Source organism: Seriola aureovittata, chromosome 20 (assembly GCF_021018895.1).
Source record: "Seriola aureovittata isolate HTS-2021-v1 ecotype China chromosome 20, ASM2101889v1, whole genome shotgun sequence".
Lineage (NCBI taxonomy): Eukaryota > Metazoa > Chordata > Actinopteri > Carangiformes > Carangidae > Seriola > Seriola aureovittata.
Window position 1 is genome coordinate 21,701,958 of NC_079383.1, and position 12,418 is coordinate 21,714,375.

General features: G+C 45.3%; 2 protein-coding genes across 2 annotated transcripts; one reads left to right on the forward strand and one right to left on the reverse strand.

Annotated features, from left to right (window-relative positions):
* The first annotated feature begins 3 nt into the window (after positions 1-3).
* On the forward strand, positions 4-4,166 carry cldn11b (claudin 11b). The gene is made up of 3 exons (XM_056363966.1): positions 4-808; positions 1,901-2,065; positions 2,474-4,166. The coding sequence occupies exons 1-3, from the start codon at positions 583-585 to the stop codon at positions 2,731-2,733; spliced, it is 651 nt and encodes a 216-aa protein (XP_056219941.1). The 5' UTR covers positions 4-582; the 3' UTR covers positions 2,734-4,166.
* Positions 4,167-4,266: 100 nt separating this feature from the next.
* On the reverse strand, positions 4,267-9,583 carry LOC130161044 (probable cationic amino acid transporter). Its single transcript, XM_056363969.1, has 7 exons — positions 8,955-9,583; positions 8,643-8,879; positions 8,336-8,553; positions 8,114-8,260; positions 7,170-7,378; positions 6,311-7,089; positions 4,267-5,258 (listed from the first exon to the last, which is right to left on the reverse strand). The coding sequence occupies exons 1-7, from the start codon at positions 9,253-9,255 to the stop codon at positions 4,870-4,872; spliced, it is 2,280 nt and encodes a 759-aa protein (XP_056219944.1). The 5' UTR covers positions 9,256-9,583; the 3' UTR covers positions 4,267-4,869.
* Between the last annotated feature and the right edge of the window lie 2,835 nt (positions 9,584-12,418).

Genomic DNA, 12,418 nt, shown 5'->3' on the forward strand with positions numbered 1-12,418 from the left:
TGGAGAATGAACTTCCACCAGCAGGGGGTAACAGTGAGGCAGATGAGTTATACTTGAGGAGAAATCTGTGTTTTATAACCCAAAACTTATTTGAATTCATGTGTAAAAGTTCCTTCCTGAAGCTGTTTGAGATGCAACAATGCCAAATGTTCCAGGTCTGTCTGCAGCTTTTTGTTTTTCTCTCTCAGGCTGTCTCATCTCTCCATATCTGGTTTAGGTTAGGGTCTCACATGTGCTCTGATTGGTTTAAACTTTGGACTGAAGGGTTTGTTTTTCACCACACCCTGCAATAAATCTTATTCTAGGCATTTTCCTGCGCATCAGCCTGAGGCGCACTGATGGGACACAGCAGGACTGTTTCTTTTCGACTTTTTAAAAAGGATTTATAAATATTTTTTTAATCAAAAGAGAAATATCTTTATAGGTATTCTGTGGGATTTTTTTAGAATCATATTACAGTTCACCTTTTCATTTTTATTAACTAAGCAAAGAAGAAAACTTTTTTTCCCCCTTCTTCCCTACGTTTAAATACGGAGTGATTTTCTGTTTTTGGGAGCGCGTAAAAACGCACGGCCACTCCACATGGCGCACATGTGCAGGCAGCTTACCGGCAGCGCGGCGAGCTGCGCGGGCTGGATCGGGGTCATCGTCGCCACCGCCACCAACGACTGGGTCCGGACCTGCGACTACACAGTGACCACCTGCGTCCGCATGGACGAGCTGGGCTCCCGGGGCCTCTGGGCAGAGTGCGTCATCTCCCCGGCTCTTTATCACTGCGTGGCCCTCAACCAGATCCTCACACTGCCCGGTGAGAGAGAGAGAGAGAGAGAGAGAGAGAGAGAGAGAGAGAGAGAGGTGGTGGATTGATGGATGGATGGATCTTGTAATTACCTCCATGCTATGATTACTGCCTGACAAATCAGTGACTTTAATGTTTAAAAACACAATTTAATGTGTCTGAAAAGCACTGGAGGCTGTGTGTATGTGTGTGTGTGTGTGTTTGTGTTTGGATGGGTGGGTGTGTGTGTGTGTGTGTGTGTGTGTGTGTGTGTGTGTGTGTGTGTGTGTGTGTGCAGAGAGCAAATTATACAGTGACAATCAGGAGCGTCGACTTTTTCTCCAGGGTGAACACAGAACAGATCCGTGACCTGAACACCGTCAAATAAATAAATGTAGTTTGTATTATAATATATTTAATAATATATGACCTTTCATATTGGTAATGAAATGACAAGCCAACACTGGAAAAGAAAGGGTGGGCTATCAGCTAGCTAACATTCATTAGCTCAAGGCTAAAGTTAGAAACTAGCTAAAATTAGTTAGCTAAACTGCAACTTATGGCTAAAGTTAGAAACTAGCTAACATTAGCATTCATCCATAGATACTTGACAATCTAATTCAGAAGCTCTGAAGGTTAGAAAGTAAAGTGTATTAAACAAGCTAGATAGTTAGCTACCACTACTTACGTTTACCTATGATGAACTTTAGGACCGATGGGACAGATCCATGTATTAGACGTTAAGAAATGGTACGGTCCACTTTAGGGGTGTCTGAAATTGTGTTACAAAATTCTTCCACACATGAATATGGAAAATATATTGTAATATTAACAATCATAGGTAAGAAGATTATATAAGTTTTAAACACACACACACACACCCCCCAAACTGTTGTTTTTACCTCTTTTTTTCCAAATTTATTTTGGGGGGGGTCAAACTCCCCCAACCGCCCCCCCCCATTAATTCGAACCCTGTGTTTGCATTCCTAACTGTACATGTCTGTCTGAGAAAGAGCGCCAAAGCTGAGCTGTGTTGAAATCTTTTTTAAATCAAACAGATGCTTCAGTTATAAAAACTCTCTTTCCCCTCTCTCTCTCCCTCTCTCTCTCTCTGTCTCTCAGCTTACATCCAGACGTCTCGTGCTCTGATGATATGCGCGTGCCTGCTCGGTCTTCCCGCCATGCTGCTCGTGCTCATGTCGATGCCCTGTGTCCGGCTGCAGAACGACACCTCGGCTGTCAAGCTGCGCCGCGGCCGGGTGGGAGGGGTCCTGTTCATCCTCATGGGTGAGGAGGCCTCTCTCTCACACACACACGCACGCACACACACACACACACACACACACACACACACACACACACACACACACACACACACACACACACACACACACACACACACACACACACACAGGTCTTTCAGCTGTTGCAGGAGGGATGGAAAGAGGGTCAGGGTCTCAGCTGAGGCCTCATCCTGACCGGGTCCATGAGTCAGACTGTTTCCTGTGGGATGATGGGTACTTCCTGTCAGCAGCCTCAGAGACAGACAGAGAGACAGACAGAGAGACACACAGCGCTTCAGACACTAAATACATGTCTCACCACCTTCTCCGTACCTCTTCTGTCCTCATGTCTTCTGTCCTCATGTCTTCTGTCCTCATGTCTTCTGTCTTCGTGTCTTCGTGTCTTGTCCAGCCGTGTGCAGCATCATATCGACCGTCTGGTTCCCCATCGGCGTCCACCAGAGCGAGGGTCTGATGTCTTTCGGCTTCTCGCTCTACGCCGGCTGGGTCGGCGCCGCTCTCTGTCTCCTGGGCGGCTCCGTGATCTTGTGTTGCCACGGCAACGACATCAGGACCCCGAGCAGAGAGAACAGCTTCTACTACTCCAGACAGCGGGGCACGGCCACGCCGATGGACCCCCCCGCCAACCACGCCAAGAGCGCCATGGTGTAAAAACCCGGTTCTCTGGCGCCTCATTTCACAGACTGTGTGATGATGATCAAGCTGTGCATTTTGATTTTTTTAACATTTAACTGATGCAACTGCGGGAGTGATTTATTGGGGTTTAGTGCTTTGCTCAAGGGCAGCCAGCCACAGTTATAGATACCTTCACATTTCAGTGGGTGGAGCCTAATGACTCATTGTTATTGCCTCAGAAAACAGAATTTTACCATCAAATATCAGACTGAATTTAGTCACTATTCGCTCTGACTTTATTCCAATTAATGGAATTAAAGAAGAAAACTTAGTCCAGTAGAGAGAAAACTAACATTTTCAATACATTTTTCTCTACTAAAATAAACATTGCAAAAGTCGTCAATCAAGAGACATGATCGACTAGATGTGCTTTTTTAAAAATTAATTATAAAACTAGATCAATATTACACCGGCTTTACATTAAAACAAATTCAATCGCTTGTGGACATTGCACGAAGAAACCTCACTTTTTGCGCCACTTTTTGGTATCATCAGGCAATTACTAGAAATTACCCAGCATGCATTGGACGCCAACGTAATCTCACACAGACGTTGGACTCTGACAACAAAATTTTGGTTGCAAATTAAAATCATGTTGACGTCAAAAAGCCAATGCGGCTAATTCGTCTAATTGAGATGTTTGGAGGACGTTGGATTTTGGTTGCTTAGCAACACAATTTGAATTGGTAGTAGTAATCCATTGGTAATAATTAGGATTTTCAAGCGTTCACGTCACCAGACCTAGCCAATACACAGCATACTCATTAAGTTTTCCATTCATAATTATGGCTTTTTTTGTTCTTAGTTTGAATATCTTGTACTGGAGACTGTAATTATATGATCTGCTTCACTTGATTCAGCAGTTGTCAGCGTGTTACATTAACTCTCCAGGACAGGAAGAGAAGTTGTTTTTTCTTTTTTGCTCTCTGCCTGTTTAACTGACCATGAACTCAGTTTTCAACGACACATCACGTCCTGTCGGGAGAATGAGATGAGGTCAGCAACATTAATCTCTCACTCACCTACTTTAATGGAACTTACAACATTTTAATGTTCATTATACTTTTATTTTGTTATATTTCCTTTTTTGTCTGACTTATGCAGCTTTTACAGTTATTGGTTTTTACAAAAAACCTTTTAAACTGTTGCTTGTTTGTGGTTAGAGCTTGTGACTTTAATGTTTTTTTAATGGTTTGAAGATGTTTCCTAAAGAAATCCGGAGAATTCAAGTTTTATGTTGAACAAAGAATGAGATTACCTGCTCTCATTTAATCCAAATATGTCGTCTCATGTACCAACAACTGTTTATTTTATCATTTTAAACTAATCATATTCACAATATAATCAATATGTATTAACTCTGTATCTGGTTTTTGACTGGTGCTACCATTAATAAAAGTTTAAAATCATTTTTACTGATAAAGAGTCTCAGTCTCACTCAAACACATTTATTCCTGCAAAACGAACAAATACATCGTCCTCTGTTAACTCAACACTAAACAGAGCAAACGCTCTTTCACTTTAAATACCATCCACCCAAACAAAACAACGCAAAAGTAACTTTCAGAAAGTCACTATAAAGACATTCAACGCACCGGTGAGACTGTAAACAAAGCACACAACCAAAACCAGAGGAACGGCTGAATTATCGTGTGGCGTTCAGAAGTTATTCTATCTGTCATTGTGACGATCGTGAGGTCTGAACATGGTCTTAACTGTCTCAAGGATTTATGGGTAGCCATTAATTCAAAGTGTGGTGTTTGGAAATTTGGAGGAAGCATTAAATTGTCAGTTTACAGAGGGAGGTTTTGTATTGAAACACCACGGCGGGGCTGAAGGTAAGAACCAGGACGCAGCGTAGGAGCTGGTGTCGCTTCGCTGTTGCTGTCAGGTTGTGGGTGGATTGAGGGAGTATGACGGGAGGTGGGTGAAGACACCGAAAGCTCCTGCAGCTGCTGTGGGCCTCATTCAGTGAAACATGTGACCCTGATGTCCAAACAGGTTTCTGTACAAAATCTTCAAATGACTGAGAGATTAGTGACTTAACGTCTCCCGTGAGCAGAATAAATAAGTCTTAGCTCAGTTTTATGGACCGTCAAGTGACTCAAAATCTCAGTCCTCATCTTCGCCTGCATCAAAGCCGTGATTGGTCCTTCCTCTGGACCTGCCACCTCTGCTTGTATACTGGCCTCCTGGTCCAGACTGGTATCCATACTGGTCACCACCATCCTCATACTGCTCCCCCTCTCGGACTTCCTCCTGGTTCTCCTCTTGGTGCTGGTTATGCTGCTGCTGGTGCTGGTATCCCCTCTCCTCCGGGGCAGACCAGCCCTGGTAGGGTCTCTCGTCTTGCTCCTGGGGGTAAAGGTCGTCGTCGGGGGAGAAGGTGTCGTCCAGGTGGTCGTCATAGCATCGGTAGGAGCTGGCGTGCGCCTGCTGCTCGCGGGCGTTCAGCTCCAGCGTGCTGTGCCACACTCCGTAACAAGCGTAGATCAGCAGACCTGAGGACGGACAGACGGGATCTGTTAGAAAAGCTCCGGCAGGTAGAGATCTGGTATAAAGACGTTGACTATGTTCAATAAACTTGAAGATTTCAGTGCAAGTGAATTATTTTTACTTTATACCCCAGGTAAGGAGACGTCATGTGACTTCACAGTGTGTTCTGTGCAGGTGTGTTCTGACATGTTCACGTTCATACTACAGAAACTTTCATCAAAGCAGAGTTTGTTGTTTACACCCGGAGATCGTTATTTAGTTTGAAGTTGTGGCTTTTACAGCTTCATCTGTTCTGTAAGTCTTGAGTCCTGATAACTCAAACTGTGCAGAAACCAACAGGAAGAACTTCAAGATCAGTTGAGCCGACGCGATGAACTAAAAATAAACCCCGGTGTAACTTCAAAGAGACTGAAACCATGTGTGAAAACAGACGTCTGAGTCTGTAGCAAGTCGAGCGCCAAGTGTATTGATGAGTTTATGAAACATTTGTAAATGACACCCTGAATTTAAAAATCATGAAAACTCATCAGTGAGAAATCACAGGAAAACAGCTAAAAGACAAATTAAAAACTTTACAGTTCAAATTGGATCGATTTGATCTCCTTGCACTTATTAAATAATTGTAGTTTGCCAAATGAATAAATGTAATGTAAATGTAATTATTATTACTATATATACAGTATATCTTTACAATTTACTCATGATAATTATATAACTCAATTTCCAAATTGTAAAATCAGATTTCCTGAATAATAAACTTATTTTATTATTATATACATTTAATTAAAGGTGGAAAATAACTCAAAGAGAAATACTTGTTTCTGATTGGCCTGCAGATGTCTGCTGTATATCGATCACCTCAAATAAAGTATAGTTAGTTAGTTAGTTGGTTAATATAATATAGTATATATAATCACTGTTGTTCAACCTGCATAAGCAGGTAAACAGAGAAAGCACTGTTAACTATCACTGGTCAAACTAACTAGTTTAACCATATGAGGGCAACTTGTCGTGCATTAATACTTTTATCACAGTGCATTTGAAACGTGTAACTCACCTATGAGGCACCAGATAGTGAACCTGGCCCAGGTGAGCGGAGACAGTTTGAGCATGAGGTAGCTATTGACCAAAATGGCGGCTGCAGGGACAAAAGGCACGCAGGGCGCCATGTAGGGCAGGCGCCGCGTGCTCTCTGGCTGTTGTATAATCGTGATTAAAAGCTTTGCCATGGAACCCGCCATCGCTGTGGCCATCAGCCCTGAAAACACCGCCGCGGCCCCCGTCCCCTGCTCAACGCCAAATATGACGGTGGACCACATGAGGAAGGACATGATGAAGAGGAGGAGGGTGCATCGGGTCACTATGCGGCCTGTGGCAGGGGTGGGCCGGGCCGACGCATCGGGCATTCCCAGCCGCAGCCGCAAGGTGTAGTAGTGACCTCCCAGAAGCCTTTTCAACAATGGGGCGTGGCCTGTGTGGAAATTAGACTCATCTCCTTCTCCTTCAGTCCCGCCGGCGTGGTAAGACGAAGATCCGTCATCGCCTTCGATTAGCATCTGCTCATCCTTCGTGGGTGCAGCTCCGTCGTCCTGGAGCTTCAGGCCGCCAACGTCCTCCCCAGAGTCAAACTGGTGTGTGTCGGTCTGTTCGTCAGGCTGGTAGCGCAGCAGGAGCACGCACACACTGACCAGAGTGTAGGCCAGCAGGGTGCCGATGGACATCATCTCGATCAGGTCCCTGAGGCTCACCAGCAGAGCGAGGACGGCGGCGAAGCTCCCGGACACCACGCACGCCACCGTGGGAGTGTGTGTGAGCGCAGACACCTGCGTCAGGAACCTGCACGCACATTCAGCAGGGAGTGAGTTCACACATTCAAACGACACCTGTGTGTATTTCTGTGTGTGGTTCCTTCTCACCTGAACAGCAGCCCGTCCCGCGCCATGGCGTAGATGACCCGGGGCAAGGGGAACAAAGAGCCCAGCAGAGAGACGGTGAGTCCGGCTATGGAGCCCACGGCCACGGTGTACTTCCCCCACAGGAAGCCGTGCACCGCAAACATCTCCATGAGCGGCGCCTGGCCGTCGATCAGCTCGTAGGGAACCATGAGAGTCAGGATCACGCTCACCTGAGCACAGTAAATAAAGGTCAACTCTGGAGAACATGCTGAACATGCAGTTCCTCCAACAGCCACTAGATGCTGCTGCAAAAGAAAACTGCACCTGAGATGATGGTGAGAGGGTGTGTCCAAACTCTATGATCATTAACACACACAGGTCGTTAACGAGGGAGGATCTGTGCTCTGAGTCAAGTGTGCAGGTACTTTTCTGCCGTATTCATGTTGTTGTTCATGTTTTCCCACTGAGGTTTTTGCCATTAATACATAGCTAGCATTAGCATTAACAGCTGTTTACTTACCAGAAGAAGAAACTAGAAGAAACCTTGTGAATTTTGTTCCTTTTCGTTTTGCTCCTATTACTGTCACTTCTTTTGTTTTACTGAAGTTAGCATGCTAACCAGCTAGCTCAGGTCTGGTCAGTCAGTCTCATCACTTTCCCGATACCGAGTCACTGTAGCGTCCAGTCTGCCCTGAAGAAGTATCAGCTCAAAAGACTTATAACCTCTTCCTATATGATCAGAGCAACAATGGCTGATGGTCTCAGCAAGACTGGCAAGTAAACAGTTGTTAATGCTAACGCTAGCTATGTAGCAATAGCTTCTTAAAGTACCACTTAAGTTAGGATTGTTTTCCAAAACTCAAGAATAAACCAGCTCAGAATATTCCTTAATATTCCTTTAACCTTTGGAGGTGACGGATAAAGTCTCTACTATTTCTACTGTTCTACTTGCACCGTGCACTAACCGACACGTAGGCGGTGAGGCAGGTGACCAGCGAGGCGGTGATGGCGTACGGGATGGAGGTGTTTGGGTTTTTCGCCTCCTCTCCGGTCGTTGCTATGATGTCGAAGCCAATGAAGGCGTAGAAGCAGGTTGCTGCACCCTGCATCACCTGAACACAAACAACACGTCACTTATTTATTTTATACACCTGGACCCCAAGACGCCACCGTGTTCAGTATCTCACCCCAGACCAGCCGTAGGGCAGGAATTTGCCGCCCTCCCAGTTGCTGGCGGAGAGGAAGAAGAGTCCGGCGATGATCATGAAGACCCAGACCACCAGGTTGACCACGTTGAGGACGTTGTTTAAGCCCACCGAGTTACGCACGCCGAGAGCGATGATGGCCGTCACCAGCAGGGCGATGAAGAGGGCCAGCAGGTCCGGGTACGTGTCCTCACCTTTACCTGAGACAGAGACAGGTAAACTCCATCAACATCCACCTTCAACCTTTGTAAAACTCCTTCCTGTCAGGTTAGATACTGATCGTACTGACCGAGCCCTCGGAGCGTGCCCAGGTGTGTTATCATGTAGTTACTGATGCTGTGATTGGCCAGAGAGTCGAACATGCTGCTGAGAGCGGACGCCCCCGCCGCCGTGCCGATCAGGTACTCCAGGATCAAGTTCCAGCCGATGAAGAACGCCACAAACTCTCCGACGGTCACGTAGCTGTAGGTGTAGGCCGAGCCGGTCGTTTTGGGGACGCGGACGCCAAACTCTGCGTAGCACACACCTGAAAGACAAACACGAAATATTTCCCAGCATGCCGATAAGTATCACTCTGCTGTGTCACTTCCTGGTGTCTCACCTGACAAGATGGAGGCCACCGCCGCGATGATAAAAGACAGGATGACCCCCGGCCCGGCCATGGCCTTGGCAACCAGCCCGGCGACCACATACATCCCCGTGCCGACGCAGCTGCCCACCCCGAGCGACACCAAGTCCACGGTGGTCAGGACCTTGGCGAGACCAACCGGCGACCCCTCTGCGAGCTCGGTGAGGTCGTCGCCGCTGTGAGCCATGGCGCCCACAGGTTTGGTTCGCAGAAGGCGGGAGTACATGTTGTACCAGGCGTCGCCCAGGGACACCCGGCCCAGCCACGCCGCCATCACCGCACCTGGTTATTACCTCTCTATGTTAATGAGCTTCTCTCTCCTCCTTCCTGTTTTCGGTCACTCCCTCTATCATTCTCTCACTCTCATCGTCTTCATCAGCCGTCCTCTTCCTCAAGAAACAAAGATCCAAACGGAGGAAACAGACTCAGAGTTTAGCTCGTGATCGTTCCTCTAATGTGAAGATTTGATGCTTTTCTCTTTTATTTCACTGTCAACTGAATTTTTGGGGTTTTAACCTGCAAAACAAGAAATGTGAAGGTGTCACATTAGACTCTGGGAAAAAGTAATGGACACTTTTTTCCCATTTTCTGACAGTTTATAGACCAAACAACTGATTAATTGATCGATAAATTAATAGGCAGATTAATTGATAATGCAAATAATCATTAATCGGGAGCTTCAGTAAAAACCAGACGGTGTATTTTTAGCACTGACGTCCTCATTAGTCCTGATGTCATTCTTCAATGCTGTGAGCACTAAAAATGATTTCCGTTCACCTCCGCTGAGTCAGGGTGAAGGAGGGAGTCTCAGGTTGGACAGATAAACTAAAAGCACCTGCATCAGCATCCGATTCTCTAATAAAAGGCCAGAATCAGCCCAGGTTACCTGTCTCACCTGATGATGTGAGCCAGCAGCTGATGAAGGGACACCATCAGCTGTTCTCCTCACTCACTAGAGCGAGACTCCCTCTCTGAAACATTAATGAAGACCCAGGATCCACTTTCTTAACGGAAAGGTGCGAGTGTGGAGTTTAAACCTGGACCACATAAAGACCTGAACCGTCCCCTGAAATCCTGAGGGACCGCCTCACACTCCGAAACACAAACGAGATCAAAACCTGACCTGAGGTCAGCAGGAGAAGGACATCACCAGGTTGGATTGTAGAGAGTGAAGAGTACAGACGGTGTGTGTGCCTGTGAATGAGTGGAAAACAAACACCCAACATGCAGTTCAAAGATGCACACCTGAGCAGACAGGTAACAACACTCACTCGCTGTGTGTGTCCTCCGGAGGTCCAGAGCGAGTCCCGGTCCTCTGCAGACCTGAAGGAAATGGTGACGAGAGAGGGGACGGCAGCGTTAATCATTCAGACCTGACACCATGTGACCAGCCGGATAAAATATTCAACAACTGAGACTGAGCAGTGTGTGTGTGTGTGTGTGTGTGTCATCATTCATTCAGTGGAGGGAGGATAGGATGGCTGCTGTGAAGGTGTGTGAGTTAACTTTGAACTGCCACAGGTGACCTCTCTGTCTGTTTGTATGCAGGGGTGGGAACTGGCCAGGTGTGTGTGTGTGTGTGCGTGTGTGTGTGTGCACGTGCGTGCGCTTTCAACAACCCGCACAAGTAGTTTTATCTCAGTTTTTTATGTTGACGTGGCTCAAACAACTTAAGGTCCACTTACTAGCTTTATACCAGAGCTTTTAGCTGCATCATGGTCTAGATCGGTGGGTGGAGTTTACTCGGTTGCCATGGAGATGGATCTGTTGACATGTGAGCTCAGCAGCTGTTTTCATGCAAAACACTTTAAAGCTTCTTGTCCATGTTGGTTTATTTACAAAGATAGAATCAGTAAAAAATATATATTTAATTTGACTATAATTAAAATACAAAATGATTAAGGATAGTGAAGTGTAATTATTATTTATTTATCAGGTCCGAATCAATTTCAGTTTAGATTTTCAATTGTAATTTGATTCATTTAGCAGTTTTATAATCTGCTGCTGATTAATCATCCTTCCATTTAATGACTGTTTATAGCATTTTTTTTCTTTTATTGTTATTTGTATATTTAATATTGTTTATTTAATGTAACTTGATGCAGATTCTATACGGTCCAGGCTGCGTGTGTGCGCTGCATTGTTGCTGTAATCTGCAGGTAATAGAGAAGAGTCAGTTTACAGCGTTACCTGCAGACATGGTTACACAGAGGTAAGAGTAGACACACACACACACACACACACACACACACACACACACACACACCTGGACCAGAGTATTTAGGTGATTATTGATCATAAGCCTGACGTGGGTTTGAGAAGCAGTCATAATGTATGTGGGCAGCTTTACTGGTTATTCTGATGTTTACACCGTCACCCTGTCCTCATGTCACATACAGCCTGACATCAGCTGACTTAAAGACCCAGAATAAAGCTGATGTTGCTGAACAGTTTTTCCAAACGTTGCAAAAACACTCTCAGCATCTATGGGTTAGGGTTAGGGTTAGGGTTAGGAACTGCCCCCCCCCCCCCCCCCCCTGCTGGACACAAGATGGTTTTTGAGTGGAGGGAAATTACAATTTAACTGTTAAAGTTCGAGCTGTAGGAACATGAGAAATAACATGAGACCAGGTGGATGATGAGAACCTGGAGACAACACTGACTGCAGAGCTGAAGGTGGACGCATTCCTGAGGCTACGTGCTTTATACACAACAGATGAGTGAACGGGAGTGGATCCAGACACACACACACACACACACACACACACACACACACACACACACACAGTCCAACAGAAGGAGCGGGGGCAAAGCAAAACATCCTTTTCTGTTTAAGGGAATAAAGGTTTTCGTTGGCAGCCTGAAGCTGAAATAAAAAGGAGGGCGGACAGTGTTTCCTGATGCCAGCCTGAACTGTGAAAGACTTTATGAAGTGGAAACAGATTCTTCGGTTGTTGTTGTTGTTGATGATTTTTGTGTCTTTTATTTTTTTCTGTCCATAGATCCCAACGTTTATATTCATCTACTAATGTTGAATTCTACAATAAAATGGAAGCTCCTCATCTTTTATCTCAGCATTCAAAAACTACAGCTCCCATGAGGCTTTGACAGTAAGCCAGTAATTAAGACCGATGGGATTTAGGGAAGACAATCTGAAGACTTCTCACACCCAGAAACAATCTGGGGAAATATATATATGTACGTTTTGTTTTGTTGTAGTTTTCTTTCCTCTTTCGACACTGATGTTTTCATTGTTGTGGCTTCAACTTGTTCTTGGAATCATGAAGCTGAAGAAGGTAAATCACTGATTTCACAGAATAACTCAGATGATGTAAACAGGCTGATTTCACACTGGACATGAACTTTGACATTTTAAGTTTTAAAGATATTAAAAATGTTAAAACGTATATAAGCTCAGGTAAAATATAAACAGAGTG